The 17,264-nt window shown below is 39.2% G+C and overlaps 1 protein-coding gene across 1 annotated transcript; it reads left to right on the top strand.

Annotated features, from left to right (window-relative positions):
• Positions 1 to 5,185: 5,185 nt before the first annotated feature.
• On the top strand, positions 5,186 to 15,239 carry ACRALDRAFT_2023466 (uncharacterized protein; the record flags this gene model as incomplete). Its single annotated transcript, XM_071020139.1, has 3 exons — positions 5,186 to 5,275; positions 5,428 to 5,487; positions 15,231 to 15,239. 3 exons carry the CDS (start codon positions 5,186 to 5,188, stop codon positions 15,237 to 15,239), a joined length of 159 nt encoding a protein of 52 aa, XP_070870993.1.
• Positions 15,240 to 17,264: the final 2,025 nt, after the last annotated feature.

Below are 17,264 nucleotides of genomic sequence, written 5' to 3'. Positions count from 1 at the left end.
ACGCGAAGGCCGCGTAAGACTATTCGTTCTAGTCCTTATACGTATAGTCTAGGTAGGCGAGGAACGCTTCTAGGTTACGGGTACCTCCCGGCCCTTTAGCGGTATAAAAGGCTAATACTACTTACTAAGTACTCTCTTTTAGGCACGAGTTAATATAATACTATATTTCGGCTTAGTTATTAAATAATTATTTATCTAGCTAAAGCTTATCGCGTATCTACTACGACTAAGTGGCGTACTATACTTATCTTCTATTACACTTTACGGGGTACGGCAGAGGCTTAATATGCTATAAACGTGGTTCCTATAGGACTTTGATTTAAGGGAGAGCAGGAGTCGCCGGGGTAGGAGGGCCTGCTACTAACTCTACGGGTATACTCGTAGGGGCTCCCTTTAAAGGAGGTATAAGGTTAGGGGTAGGTTATTATAGGGCCTAGGCGTTCGCGAGACTATTCGCTAGTTATTAAAGCAGCTCTTATTATCAAGCTATCTATTCTTATAAGTAACTAAGCGTCGTATTAATAGCTATAGTAATCCTTCTATCCGTCTACTTAGCTAGTTCGGCGGGGTTTATAGGACCGCCGCTACCTAACGGCGCGTTCGTATCTAAGGCTATACTAATATAGCGCGTGGGTTTCGCTAAATTCTAGCTATATAAGCGGCTAGTTATAGGTTAATCGTATTAAGTAAGACCGAATAATTATATTAGCTAGAATTAAGGAAAGAAAAGGAAAAGGTCTATAAGGAAGTGTAGGATTTACTAGGTTTATAGGAATCCCCGGTAAGGGTAGCGCGAGGTCCGAGCGTCGGATTTATATACTAATTAGCGGTTCCGGCCTTATACTGGAACTATACCTTTAAGGGGTTAACCAGTAATAGTATCTTCTTAATTATTTTTATTATAGTCTTAGTATCGGTATACGCTACGATAATATATATATATATATTAATAACGTAGCTAAATCGGTTCTTCTTATTAGGCAGATAGTATATTTCTATAATACTAAATACGTAACCGATTAGTAAGGCCGGGGAGCCTTATAGGAGGCCAACTAGGTTTAGCGGGGTATATTCTTGAGGGTAGGAGGTACTAAAGATCACTTTAGCGCTTTGTGCTAAGGAAAAGCTCTCCTATTATGATATTATCGGTTCGTCCTAGCCATATTTATATAGTATATAAACGAACTATCCGTATAGTACGGAGTCGAATACCCTTTTTATATCGTTAGTTATTATAATAACCTGCTCACTCTACACGACCTATAACTTAACCTTATATATTAGGATCGCTGCTAGGTTAATTATAGGTTATCCCGGTAATACTCCGATACACTATAGGTTTAGGATTCTAGCGCTCATTGCCCTATAGGTTATCCTCTTTATTATAATACGTTCTAGGCCCTTACCTAGTACGTTAAGTAACTGGATCGGCTTATAGCCGGCGATAAAGCTAGCGTCCTTCCCTGGTTTATCGATTATTACTATATCTCTTTTATAAAAGGGTCGGGGGTAGTGGCCGGTTAGCTTATACACTTCGGAGATATCTTACCTTATCCCTAAGGATAGGGTCGTCCTCCGGAATAACCCTATCTAGTCCCTTTAGCGGGTAGTTCTATAAGTCCTCTAGGTCCGGGATATCTAGCCGCCTAGCTAGTTTTATTTTATAGAGGAGTTCCCCCTTCTTAGCGTTCTTAAAGTAGCCTAGACTATTATAAAAGATTAGACAGGCGGCTATACCGTCCCTTATTTTATACTAGCCGATAATCTTATATAACTCGTCGGTATTCTTAACACCCCTAATTCTTTTATTCTAGTATTCCCTGGTAACCCGTTTTATAGTTTTCTAGAAGGTATCCTATAATTCGGTATTATCGAGGTTATAATGTCTATAGCTAATCGCTGTCCTATAGGCTACTTTATATTCGTTATTCTACTATAGTTTTCTATTATTAGTTAGCCCGCGGTATTTCTTATTAAGCCGTTATAGTAGGCTTATAATAATATCGACTAGGTATTTAGCCTACCTATTAATTAAATCTAGAGCCCTTACCTAAGGGCGGTCGACTAGCTATAGGCTATCTACGACCTCCCTCCGGATTATGGCACGCTTATCTGCTTCCTTAGATAGTTTAAAGCGGTCTAGTCTAGTAGTAGCCGTTCTCCGGGGTAATATACGCGGTGCCGATCCGTCCTAATAGTGGGTAGTAGTAAGCCGGAGGGCCGGCCTCTGCCTTTACTTCAATATCCGTAAGTAGTACTATTAAGAAAATAAGGTTTATAATAGTGTGTATACCCCCCCGGCTATAGGTCGCCTCTCCGGGGGTATTATATAAGCTTAGTCTATACTATTCTATCTACTTAGTAATCTAGTTACCTTTACCGGTAACCTAGGAGACTCTCGGTTCCTAGTCGTGGTGTCTTATATTAAAGTCCCCCCTAATTATTATATTAATAGGGGGCATATATCCAGAGGCTTCAAAGTCTTCTTCTATATTAGTACTATCTATTATACTATGGTAAATATTTAAGAAGCTTATACTATTTACTTTAACTAAGAGCAGCTCCTTAGATCCAAGTAGGGGCGACTCTAGTTACTATAAGTATAGGCTCGCTTTTATATATATAATAACCCTAGGTTCCTCCCTATGGTTAGGCTATATACGGATCGGAGAGTATTTCTTATAGCCTAGAAGGTTCGGTAGCGTCCTATTCCTCGCGTCTCCTTTTAGGGGTTCCTAATATATTAGTATATTAAGGCGGGCCTCTTATACTATCGCTAGTGCTACCCTAAGTAACGCTCGGTTCTTATCTATATTCTACTAAACCTATATTAGAGCTAACCGGGTTATTTCGGCCCCTTAGTGGCCGTGGTAGCGTTTAGGCTAACGGTTTATTCTTCGGGGTTTTAGTTATCACGGTTATAGCGGGAGAGTCCCCGGCCTCTCTAGCTAGGAGGGGTCCTTTCCGTAGCTATACCTATATTAGCATGGGTTTCTTATTCTATACTAGTATCAGGGTTCTATTATCTCTCTCTACGGACTTCCTTTTAGTTATCTATAAAGGGTACTAAACCGGGTCCCCTTCGGGGGTCTTACGGTCATCGATATCTATCTTAACGCTATTCCAGGTTTCCCTGCTATAATTAGCGTTAGCGTCGTTATTCCCTTCGCTATTATTAATATTAGCTTTACTAGCGTTAAAGATAGCTTCCCCCTAGGTAGTATCGCTATCTTTAGGGGTATCGGCCTTATCCGTGGAGGTTTAGGGCGGTGCTCTAAGCTTCGCTTATAGGGCTTCGCCCTTCACTTAAATCTTACTAAGTTTCGCCTTAAAGAAGGAGGTAACTTCCCTATTTACTCTCCTTAGTCGGGCCAGGAAGTTTAGATTATTCGCTATATAGGGGCCGAAGCAGTTAATATATCGGGTCTTAGAGGTATAGTCTTTAGTAGTAGAGCCGTACCCCCTATATTAGGTTTTCCTATTATAGGCGTGCCGAGGATAGAAACCCTAGCACTTATTATATTATATAATAGGGCGCTTATTTTCCCGGGGCTTCGCAGTTATACACGTCTTAAATAAGCGGAATCGATACTTCGGTTATATCTAGAATAAGATTAACTAGCTCGCGAGCCTATTATAGTTTAGTCGGTTTTATCTTTAAACTTATACCGGCTTTAGCCCGGTCCTTAGTAGGGCTTTATCTTCTATTATATCCTTTATAACCTTAAGGTTACCGATTTAATCGATTACTTTATAGATTATATAGGTATACTAGACTTCCGTACCTTATATACCTAGGGCGTTAGTCGCGGCGATAATATTATCCCCTCCTTCTAGAATCTTCTATTTAGCTTAGGTATTCCTCGGGTATAGGGCGACTCCGGTACGGGTATAGTCGATTCGGATAATATCCTAGTCGTCTACCTTCCGGGTCTCTATAATAGTACGCCTAATAATTATAAGTGCTTCACGGCGTTTTAGCTCTAGGATAATCTAGGATAGGAATCGGAGGAAGACCCTATAGTCTGCCTTTTACTTTCCTCCCTATAGCTGCTTCTCCGGGGGCTTTATAGTGCCTTTTAGGGTTACGTTCTTCTTACACTTTTTAATAATTATAGTCCAGGTCTAGGGGTTATCTTATTAGCTTAGTGATATTAGGGTACTAGGGGGTATACTAGCGTATATTAAGCTAGGGTTAGTCTGGCCGGCCGGCGTTATACTAGTTGGTGGTTTAGTAGGGGGGGCCGTAGTACCCCCCTTTATTCTTATATCGGCCAGGGTTCCTATAAGCAGGGTCAGGCCTCTAGTTCTGATTAGGTTAATAAATTCGTTACCGAGTCAGGCTGCTAGCGTTACATCAGCGTCTATAAACGTTTTTACTTTTTCGATTTCGCTTTTAACCGCCTGGATAATAATATCGATAGTATATCCTCGACGCTATAGCATTTTCAGGGCTTTATTTATAGTCTATTAGCACTATTTTCGGGCCTTATTCGCGAAAGTCTTATCTTATACTGTTATTTCTTATAGGGAGAGTTCGGTGGTATTACTTAGCGGGTCAGGCGCTTAGGCCTTCTTCCGTCTAGCTATTATAGGTCTGTTAGAAGATTTTTCGGGCTCTTTTCCTAGGGGAGGTAATACTATAGCGTCCTTCTAAGGCGTTTATAGTGCGGCGTAGGTACCGTAAAGTGGTGCGCGTGGTACTACTAAGAAGCGTGGGTTAAGAGCTCTTAGTAGATACCCTTTTGCCCTGTTTTTAGCGACTTCCCTAAACCTAAAGTCCAGAGTAGTTCCTAGGAGTAGGGTGACTATTAAGGATTTAACTAGTGAATTACCTCCCGTACTAATAAAAGTGGGGGTAGTGGATAGTAGATATAGAAAGGATAACTCGCCGTGGTAGCCTAAGGCTATAGTCTTATTAACGCCTAGCGCCTTTATATCGCCGTAATCTGCCTAGCTATCCATTAGTACTATACCCAGAAAGTAAATATATCCATATACGGTATAGTATAATATACGAAACCTCCTATAAGTCAGAGACTTCCTGAGTTCCCCAGGGACTTCCTGAGTCCTCCAGGGTCCTCCCGAGTCCCCCAGGGACTTCCTGAGTCCTCTAGGGACCTACCGAGTCCCCCGGGACCCTAGGTAGACCCACGGACCTTCAGGTAGACCCATAGACCTTCAGATGGACCCACGGACCTTCAGGACCTTCGGGGGAACCCATAGACCTCCCGAGCTCTCCAGGAGCCCACGGACCCTCTCCTATACTTCTAGGGTCCGAACGGACCCTCGCCTATACTTCTGGGGTCCGGATACTAAATCCGCAGCTTGAATAAACTGTAGAAAAGGGTTATACATACTAGGCTGCCCGCCTCCCTCTTCCTTTCCTTTCTCTCTCTCTGTATCTTACTTCTGCAGTCTTCACAGTCTTCCACAATTCAAACTGCCTCTTTTCCTCTAGATCTTCCTCTTCCGTTCCATCTCTTCGTGACCGTTGTAACCTATCTCCTACTACGCCTTTACCTTTTATAGAATCACTAATAGGCCCCGCTATAGCCTTACCACGGCTCTTAGCTTAGCCTAAAATAAATGCCTTAGGATAATTATAGGAGCCTATAAGGCTATACTGATCCGGGTCTTAGAAAAAAAGATATATATCCGCCCCTCTTAATCTATATCTTAACCGCTTCATAACTAAAAAAGCTCTAGATTACTAGGATACTAGAGCTAAGGGACTTATCCTGGCTAGCACCCAGGCCATAATAAAAGCATTAGCGGTATTAAGGCGGTATTACCTTACCTAGTAAGTACTCGCCTAGCCCGCCTAAATCTTTACTGCCTAAAACTAAATAAATAATCGAAATCCAGACGCCGTCCTTTAAAAGGAGTAGAAGAAAAGGTGGAGGGAGACCGGGGCTATAAGGAACCCGATTTACGCCGCGGCGATACCGGACCGGACCCCCTAAAAAAAAGACCTATAAAGATATAAAGACCTTTTAAAGATATAAAGTTCTATCCTTACCTATATCCACTCTAAGAAGCTAGGCCTTAGAGCCTTCCTTTTTAAAGTAAGGGTCCTAGGTTTCGCTACCGCTTAGTGCCCTTATAGGGATAGGGAGGCAGAGATTACTGAATATATTATTCTATAATACTAAAACACCACTCCAGAGTCGCGAAGGGACCTCTATAGGGCTATATGGAGGCCGATCTTAACCCGGGGAGACCTTTTAACGCCCTAAACTACCCAGAAAAAGCTAAAGTAGTCGCGAAATAGTTTTTATAGCTTAGCCGCCTAAATAACTTCCGCCTTGCCCTAGAAATTATAAGAAGCTATATACTAAAAGCCCCGTAGCGGGACTAGCCTAGTATAGAAATCACGGAATAAAACTTACTCCGCTATCCTTTATCCTACTTAAGTAGTTAGGAGTTAGAATTCTGATTATACGGTCCTTCTCTAATACCTATAGGGGGGAAAACCGTAGTATAAGACTTAGGGAACTAGTATAAGACTTAAATAAAAACCCTTATACTCTCCTCTTTTTAGGATTACTGCCTCCTACGGGTACCGCGGCGGTCCCGGTACTAACCCGCTACTAGTATAAAACTTATAGGCTTCTATACTAGGAAGCCTATAACGTATTTTGCCCATAGCGGCTTTAAAGCCGACTATATACTCGATTAACGGCGCGCGCGTAATTATCTTAGTTGGTTTTATACGCCTCCCGTGTGCCCTAGGCTAACCCTTATAGGCCTATTTAGGCGACTTATATATACACTTCCTAGGGTTTAAAGCTCCTAAGCTTCCCTTACTCTTTTTATAGCTATAGGTAGAGCTAACGGAGGCTATATGCCTATATAGAACGCTTAAGTAATAGTATAAGAGGCTGCCTCCGTATTATAGAAGAGACGCCGCGTATTTTACTTACGTACTTAGGGACAGCGCGATACCGTCTTTTTATTTCTATAGTGGGGCGACTAACTCCCCCGTGGCACCTATTAACGACTAGCGAAGCCGGGCGGAAGGTAGGTCTAACGGGCCCCCTATTTAACCCTTATCGTATATGCTAAGGCAGATAAGGGCCCCCTAGAATAGGATCCGAGTAGCGTAAAAAAGGAAAAGGGGTTCCTCTTTTACGTGCGCCTCTAGCTAGACTCGAACCGACCCGGTTACCTTAACCGTGTGCCAGGTATACCACCACTATACTATAGAGGCTCTAGACTCTTATATTTTACTATAAGGCCCTATAAGCCAGGGCCTTAGTAGCACCGATAGGGTATAGCTATTAGCCTTAACCCTCCTCCTTAACCTTTATCTTACTACCCTCCTTACCCTTATTATTATCGGAAACGCTATTACTATTAGTATTTTACTTATAACCCTATCCTATTATATATTAGCGTCGCTATACCGCTAAAGGACTATAAGGTATTTACGGCTACCTCTAGTAAAGTAAGTAATTATCCCCTTAAACCGATTTAATCGGTATTCTAGACTTGCTAGGGTAGTATCGCCGTAGTGGCAGCTAGCGGGGCCAGAATATCTAACGGCATACTTAAAAGATACCACCGCTATTATAAGTCGACCTCGGGTCTACCCTAAGGTAGCGTGGCCTAGTTTTAGCACCCCTAGGGTTATAACTTATGACCACCCTGTTATTACCTCTATTAATAATCTTTATAAACTCTTAGTAGCATTTAAGAACCTGCTACTATTATTTTAAAGCTATAGCTAGAACCTACTTTAGTTATTAGAACCCTGTTACTCCTACCCGGCACTACTAAGACACTACTATAAGACCGACTTATATTCTTATAGGCCCAACGACTATTAATATATTAGTATTATATAGTCCTCTTTCTTATAGTATTAGTATATCCCTTTATGCCTCGGGCTTTACGCCCCTAAGGCGCTTAGTATATCTAAGATAATTACTTAGAGTTAGAAATAACCTCTTAACGCTAGTACTTTAGTACCCTAAGGGCACCCCTAGGAACACTTATAATAAAATATATAAGGCGCTAGCTTTATAGTAACGCGACTTACTTTTCCTCTTAGCTTACTTCTTCTTAGGCGGTATCTAAAGGTAGTTAGCACCGAACCTAGACCCGATACGCGCCCCCCGCGGCACCCTCTTAACTTATATTAATAGATTAAGCTATTATTTACTTTCTAACTATTATTTAATTAACTATAATCTATCCTATTAGCCCGCCCTAAAGCTACCGATTTCCTACTCGCGATACTATTTATAAATAATCCGAAATAGTAGAAAACCCTATTTAAATCCATAACTGCTAAACGCGTATCGTTAATAACTACGGTACAGAGTCGGAAATAGAGGCGGGAATAAAGGGGCGGGCGGCTTAAAGGAAAACCTACGAAATTATAGAAAAAGGGTTAAAGGAGGGAAAAGCAAGAAAAAGGGCAGAGGCCCTTAAAAATTTTAATTCACTTAACTATAGCTCTAGAAGGCTACCGAATTCGGTAGGCATATATAATAAAGGCAGGAGCCCTTGCTAAAACCCCCCGCCTAAAAGAATGGTATAAATAAAGCCGGCCACCCTGATACAGGGAGAATTCCTAGAACGGAGAACTGCAGTGGACCTCTTTCGGCCTCCTATATAGGCTACTGTCCCTAGGCTAACCCCAGAGCATTAAAGAAAAATTACAAATTACAAATTACATTACAAATTACATATAATATAATGTAATTTATCCGGAAACAATTACATTACATATAATGTAATTTGTAATATAATTTATTTTTAAAAAAATACATTACATTACATTACATTACATATAATTTATAATATAATTTTGTAATGTTAGGGGAAAATTACACTTTTGTTATATATAGATTAAGAGAGTATTCTAGACTATATACTATATATAATACTATATATACTATCTTAGAACGATACTAAGTACTATAGACTATATATAAGTATATAACTAGTTATACTTATATATATATATAGTGATAATATAGTATTTAAGGAGTTAATATATTAATTTATATTATATTTAATATAGTTTAAGAGGATATTAAAAGCCTAGTAAGGATAGAAGACTAATATATTTACTCTAGTCTTACTTTTTATAGGGTTTTATTCTTAGTGCTTTTAAAAACCAAAGTTATACTATGTTTAAGTATTAGAAAACTTATATTATAATCTCGACTCGTATACATTAGTAGTCTATAGTGTAACTCTAGTATACTAGTTTTATATAATTTATAGAGTATAACTAGATTAGTTAAGTTTAATTAGTTATTATCTACTATATATATTAAAACTAACTTACTCTAGGAAAATACTCTCTCTAATATTATAAGAAGCTATTATTTAATTAACTTTATTTCGAGACTACTATAATAGGCTTATATAACCCTAGATCTAAGATAAGAAAACATTCTATAACTATGATATAATATATTAGACCTACGATAAAATCTATAAGTTTAACAGAAACCCGTAGATTGGAAAAAGCAACTATAATATATATACTAAAGTGATTAAAGGTTGGGTAAATCGTATAGAGTACTATTCCATAGTATTTAATAATAATCATAGAATATAATAGCTAACTAAGGGAAGAAGAAAGACAGAGGGAGAGATTCAGTAGTTATATATAGATAAAATAGATAAGGAGAAAGCTATATTAAACAAGTAGTAGTAAGCTTCTTCCTATTAGATAGTAGACTTAGTAAAACCATTTTTATATTATATAGTAGACCCTTTATTATATTTTCTCTTATTTATTACGTTATAGATTCTTATATTATTTAATATACTTTTATCTCTTCTTATATCTTATATCTTTATATTATTCACTGTATATATTAATAATTACAGCATAGCTATATTATTAAGTCATTAATATAAACAAATTAGTATTAAGTTATATATAGATTTATATTCCTGATTCTTCTACCTCTATCTATATAATAGTTATTAATATCAGGCCTTAATATAATATATAGTAAAAAAATATTCAGAATAAGTATAATTAAGTGTAGATATAAGTATATAAAATACTATATATTTTAAGCCTAGTAATATATTTAGATTATATATCAAAAAGCTTAATAGTTATTATCTTAAATATAAAGGCATTTAGTAAGCTATTAGAGTTTTAAATATTATCGACTCAGTATATACAATATTATTACTACCTCGAATCTAGTAGTTTAAGTATTTAGGATGCTATTCTCGAAGACTTAGTACACTATATATTAAAGATCTATACAGCTAGCTAGAAATAGAAACCTATTATTAGTTATAAGGTATAGTTAATTATACTAGGGGACTTAGTTACTCTAACCAGGGCAGTATTAATAAGACTAGATACTAGAAACTACTGGTTATAACTATATATTTTTTTATATATACTTCTAGATATTTTACTTACTATATTATATATAAACTAAGTATTAACTCGTTCTAGAAGTAAAATACTGAACTAATACTAGTAGCGATATACTTATATATATATCTATTAAGAGGTTTAGAATATAAAATATTTATTTTTATAGTATCTATATATTTAATATAATCGTGGCGATATAGAGTTAATAAGTTAAATATATATCTATATAACAGTATATATAAGAAATTTATCTAAGCCCTAGGAGTATTACTATATTTAGAAGGGGTAAATATACTAGGTAAAGAAATACTATCTTATAATATAACTTAGTATATATAATAAAATCATAGGATATCGTTTTATATACTCTTATCTTAATAGGTTAAGATAACATTAAAATTAATATATATATTAAGACTACTTATTTATTTATCTTAATATACCGGTTATTCTATATCTATCAATATACTATATATTCTTATTTGTTTGGAGCTCTAATAGCCTTAGTATATATAATATTATTAAAAGATATTATACTACGTGAATATAAGTATTATAGAACTATTAGAATTATAGCTAAGTGGATATTATATAAGTCAGGAAAAGGATATAGTATTAGGTAGAAAACAGTAATAAGACTACTTCTAAGCTAGGCTAGATAAGTCATTGTTTTAGGATACTTAAGTGATATTATAGACTTTAAGACTCTAATAGCTCTAATTCGGGAATATATAATCTGTTTCTATAAATAAATTTACCATATCTATAGTAATAGTGATTTACAAAAGAAAGCTACTATATAGTAGTTCTAGGCTAAAGATACCTGCTATAATACTAAAAATACGTCTTTCTATATAGATAATTATAACAAGACGAGAGTAGAGCCGGCGCTATATAATCAGACTGGTAGCCACGTATAGACTACTAATCCGAACCTATCTTATTATAGATATTAAGAGACTTAGTTTATTTACTTAAATTAAGGTCTTAGTTTAAAGTCAGCGTTTATTTAACGATAATATAGCGACAGCTCTAAGATTATATAAATAGCTAGTTATAGGTTAATCGCACTAAATGAGGCCGAATAATTATATTAGCTAGAATTAAGGAAAGGAAAGGAAAAGGTTTATAGAGAAGTGCAGGATTTGCTAGGTTTATACGAATCCGCGGTAAGGGCAGCGTAAGGTCCGAGTATCGGATCTGCGTGCTAATTAGCGGTTCTGGCCTTATACCGGAACTATACTTTTAAGGGGTTAACCCGTGATATTACCCCCCTCCCCCCCCTTCTAGGGCCGTAATAACTAAGCGCCGAACCTATTATTTTCTGGACGCGTTACGAGGGAGGCGTGTATCCTCCCTTATATTAGATATATTTAGGTCGCGCGGCGTTCGCGGCGACTTTGCTCCCGGGTCGCTAGCGTTCCGTGTCACGCTAAGCACTTACCCTTTATATTAAAAAACGCCCGGTTACTCCTTCTTCTTTATTCGTAAACTATTATAATAAACAGCTTTATAGGCTTCTATCGTATTCTATAGTTCGATATTATAGTATAAGCGTATTTTTGCCCGGTTTTTTGTTTATAGTTAATTCCTTTTTTATAAGCCTATAACGTTGTTTTTAGCAGTAAGTCCCGTTACTTATTCTGTGCTAGGAGCCGTGTTATTCTTCGCTAACTCGCGGTAAAGTCACCTCTTACTTGTAGCTTCTTATTAATTTAATAAATACGTTCTCCTAACCATTTAATTAACTATTATAAGTCTCCCGATAAGTCTTCGCGTTAATCCGGTTAGGTCGTAGCTAACAGGGTATATCTAGATATCCGCTCCCCGCTATAGCGCCCGCCACGCCTATAAGGGCACCGCTAATAAGCCTCCCGCCGCTAGTAACGTCGCCGCCTCCACCCCCCCTCCCCCTTAGTTAAGGAAGTGGCCGATAAGGCTATCGCTAAGATAGTAAATACTAGTAAGCGTCCTGGTAAAGAGGAGGTATACGACTAGAGTCTATACTTCGCTATAAGGGCCCTGCTAACGCTCCGGTAGCCTACTATGCCTAATAAGCGATAGCGCGGGCTAAGCCACCCCCCTAGTCGTTACCGTGATAATTTCTGCTGCCTATACGCTAATCGTATCGCGGGTATTAAAATAAAATTTAACTAGACGTGTTATAACTAATCTAGGCCCGGCGCCGCCCGTAAAAAGCCTAAGTATTATAAGTACGCCGTGGGATCCTACGCGTACCGCCCGGTAAGTTCCTTATAATCCACGAGCTAAGTAATCGCGACTAACTTCCTTAGCTCCCCCCCGGCGCCGCTAAGTTTATTCGACCTATAGCTGCCGCGGGTCGTGCTATACGCGATAACCCGGATAATAATAATATAAGTATTCCCGAACCTTCTTTAAGGTCGCTACTAACTCTAGTCTAGCTCCGCGAGGCCTTTAAGCTAGCTTGTAGGGACTATTATGCCTTATTATCTAAGGAACCTCCTGCCCCCGCCGCTACCACCACTAACGCCGCCTCCGCCCCCGCCCCCGTTAATAATAGCGAGGGTCTTTACCGCGAGGTAGAGGCCCTCCGCTAGGAGGTTCGCGACCAGGGCGCTATAATAACGCGCCTCCTAAAGGGTATCCTCGCCGCCCTCTAGGAGGGTAGTAATCCTGTTACCGATAATAGTAGTAATAATAATAAAGGCGGCTCGAGTAATAACGCCGTTAATTAAAGTCCTTTATAAAGGTATTATTTACCTCTCTAGATACCGGAGGGGGGGCCGGTAAATCCCCCCCCTTTAATTAATTCACGGCTATAAGTCGTTCCCCCCTCGCGTTTAGTTCTCTCTATCCTCTTATACTCCTTATAGTATATTCGTATAAAGGGCTATCGTTCTTATTAGCAGGACCGTATTTTACTTTAAAAACGTCTAATACCATAGTATCCTTTATAGCGTCTAGTGGTTCCTAAGTGGGTTCTGCGTATCCTACCTACCGTATTAACACCTCTTATCGTATACCGCGACCTCGCCGTTTATTCCGCGCGCATAAGATACTTTCTACCTCCTACTCTTCGTTACCGTGGAGGGCGTCCCGGATTAGTTCGGGCTATAGGTCGGTTACGACTTATCTAGGGAGGGGGTCGTGGCTAGCTCGCTTTAGGATATCGACGTGGAAGCGGGGATATATTCCTAAGGGTATATTTAATTTAATAATATAGGAGTTATTTACTTTCGTTACTCTATACTTCTAATATAGCTAGCTTAACTTCTTCGAAGGTCTAGGCGTAGAGTAGTTAGCTATAAAAAGCCAGGTAAGGTCTCCTACCTTAAAGCGTTTAGCCGGGAGTCGCTATTTATTCGCGGACTCCTTATCTTATAGTTACTTCGAGGCTATAGCTACCTATACAAACTCCACGGCTCCTTATAAGCGACTTAGTAGGTTATAAGCGGCGGCTTTCTTCGGGTACGCGGGTATAAGGTTATATATTTAGATAGGGTCGATATAGAACCCGTATTCTAGGAAGAAAGGGCTTAGCTAGGTTATTAAGCTTTTCCTGCTATTAAGCGATAACTACGTAGCGGGTAATAGGCGACCCTAATTATCCTAAGAATAGTATACGAAAGTATAAAGGTAGGCCTAGATATCTTAGTTTAGCCTCTCGGGCCCTCCGTCGGTTTAGGGGTAGTAAGCTATACTAAGTCGCTGCTTAATCCCTATAAGTTTATAGAAATATTACTAGAACCTCCTGGTCTAGTTAGAACCATAGTCGCTAATAATTAAGAGGGGTATATAGTGGAACCTAAAATAGTAGTTTAGGAAGCGTTCCGCGTAGGCCTCTACTTTTATTATTTTTATCGCTTTTAACGTTACTAACTTTATTAGCCTATCTATAATCACCTATAGGAACCTTGCCCTGCCTTCGCTAGTAGGTGGCAGGTCCGTTATAAAGTCTATTATAAGGTGGCTATAAATTCGCTTTAGTACGGGTAGTGGTTTTAGTAGCCCGCGCTTTATATTCCGCTACTAATTACCCCTATTACACGGGTTATAGTTACGGATAAACTTCCGTATATCCTTATTTATACCGGGCTAGAAGAATTATCGGGCTATTATAGCGATTATATTCTCCTTGCCCGGGTAGCCGCCGATAGCAGAGTCGTGGATCGCTTATACTAAGCGTCCTCTTAGCGGTAAGTCCTCTCTGGAGCTTAGAACCCAGAGACGATCCCGGAAGGTTATATATCCCGCGGGGTTAAGGGAATATTCCGTGATCTATAGTCGTAGTCTAAGGGAGTGGTTAAAGCTACGAGCTCTTATAGTAATCACGGCAAGGACTCCTTAATACTAGGGGTCGGTCGCTATAGTCTTATCCTAAAGTTATTAAAGGTCTTTATTTACTTCGAATACACGCTTAACGGATATTTTCCGTATTATCGGCTTAGGGATCGTTTTTAGGATCGCGGAGTCAAGTATTAATTAGATTACCCGTCCTTATTCCCGGTTATCTAAGCTATCCTTCGGGGCATCCTATTTATAATAAGAGAGCGTATCCGCCGCGAAGTTCTTAGTACCTCGCCGGTACTCTAGTATAAAGTTAAACTAGGCTAATTCGCCGGCTTAGCGACTTTGCCTTTCGGTAAAGGACCGTTTAGTTATAAAGTACTTAAGGGCCTTATAATCCGATAATATTATAAATTACTTATAGCTAGTTAGTTCTGCCTTCTAGGCGAGTATATAGCTTATAATTACTAATATCTCCTTATTATAAATAGGGTAGTTATACTCCGCTAGGGTAAGCTTACGCGAGTAATATATAACTACGTAGCGACGTCCTAGCTTATTTACCTAAGATAGGATACCACCTAACGCGTAGCCCGAATAATCGGTCTCTAATATAGTCTTATAATCTAGGTTCTATAACTATAAAACGGGTTCTATCTAGAAGAGTCGTTTTAATTCCTTAAAGGCAGCGTCTTTTTCGGCCCCCTACCTAAAGAGCTAATCCTTTTTTATTAGTGCTAAGAGGGGGGCCGTGATACCTATAAAGTCGTAGATAAATATCCGATAATAGTTCGCGAATCCTAAGAAACTTCGCACTCCCTTTACCGAGGTAGGGGCCTCCTAGTCGCTAATAGCCTTTAACTTCTCGGGGTCGTAAAACACTCCCTTATCTACTATAACGATAAAGCCTAGGTATTTTACTGTTATTACGCTAAACTCGTACTTAGCTAGGTTTAGGTTTAGGCCGGCGTTCGCGAGCCTATATAGCACTAGCCGGACCTTCGCTTCGTGGTCCTTATAAGATCCACTAGAGTAGATTAGGATATCGTCGATATAAGCGGTGATAAAATCGTTAAGGAACTCCTATAGCGTTTAGTTAATATAGCGTTAAAAGGTGGCGGGTACGCCGCTAAGTCCGAAGGGGTATACTAGCTACTTAAAGAGACCGAAGCGCGTCCTAAATACGGTCTTACTCTTATATCCGGGAGCTATACGGATTTTATAAAAGGCGGCGATTATATCGAGTTTCGTGAACCACTTAGCGCTAGCTAGGTTATATAAGGTCTCGGTAATTAAAGGGAGGGGGTAGCGATCTCGCTAGGTAATCGCGTTTAAGGCTCTATAATTATAATAAAAGCGTAACCCTCCTCCTAGCTTCTTTACGAAGAGGACCGGCGTAGCCGTTACTAAGCTACTAGCTCGTATAAATCCCTTATCTATTAGGTTATTAAGCGTTTTCCGAAGCACTAGCAGCTCCTCCCTTAATATACCGTAAAGGGGCCCCTATAGTAAGGTCGGCCTAAGTCTATCAGGACCTCGCTTTAGGGTAATTTCGTGATTAACGCCTAGTCGGTAAGGGGGTAACTTATTAGCCTTATTAGGCGCGAAGAGGTCGCCGAACTCTTATAGTATATTTATAGGGATATAGTCCTAAGGGTCTACTAGTTCCTTTTTATAAAGGGCCTTATCGATATCCCGTATACTAACGGCCCTAATTAAGGCGTCGAACTCGTCTCTTTCTTTTCCTTTTAATCCTCTTTTTATCCGTTATATTATAGCTATAAACACCGATCCCGAGACTAGTCTTACCTCGCGGATAACTCGTATATCGGCGGGTTCTTCTTCGCCTATTAATCGCAGGTCGATATTAGCGACTCTATGGTATAACCTACGATTCTTCGCGTAATATATAATATCGTTATATTTAAGCCACGGTTTTCCTAGAAATATATCCTAGTCTAGTCCTTCTATTATATAGGCGAAGACTCGTTATATATAACCGCTAATCTTAAGCTCGAACACGGTGATCCCGGCGCTAATAGCCGGCTTGGATATATCCGAGAATCCTTTTAATAGTCGTTTTTTTTTATTAACTAATAGTAACTAAAGTCTTTAGGTAAAGCGTTTATTTATAGTAGCGTAGCAGTTATAACCCGTATCTATAAGAGTATATATATATCTTCTATTTACTCGCGTTAATATTAGGGCTAAGTCGCCGCTAGCTAGGTATTTAAACGCCCCCTATTCCTGCTATAAGGCGGCTATCGGCTTTAACGCCCGTTTTCGCGTTAGAGCTATTCTTTTCCCGACTTTTTATTATCCGAACTATCCGAACTTATAATAACGTCGCTATCTTCGGCCTGGACCTTCGCTACGCGGGCGCCCTTAGTCTTCGAGCCCTTATCCCGGGACTTATAGTTTATTCGGATATATCCCTTCTTCCTATAACCCTAGCACTCCCGGTTATCGCGAGGTCGGTCTATAGTCGTATCGGGCCGGACCTAATTAATCCCGCCTATCACGACGTCTCTATTAGCGTCGGTCTCTTAGTTCCGGGTTCGGTTCGGTATATAAGTGTTCCGGCTAGTTAGGCGTAGACCTTCTAGCTTCTAGGCGATACTCTAGA

Source organism: Sodiomyces alcalophilus (assembly GCF_042370955.1).
Source record: "Sodiomyces alcalophilus JCM 7366 unplaced genomic scaffold ACRALscaffold_11, whole genome shotgun sequence".
NCBI classification, from domain to species: Eukaryota; Fungi; Ascomycota; class Sordariomycetes; order Glomerellales; family Plectosphaerellaceae; genus Sodiomyces; species Sodiomyces alcalophilus.
Note: the sequence above shows the minus strand (reverse complement) of the source record. Positions and strands in the feature narration are given on the sequence as shown.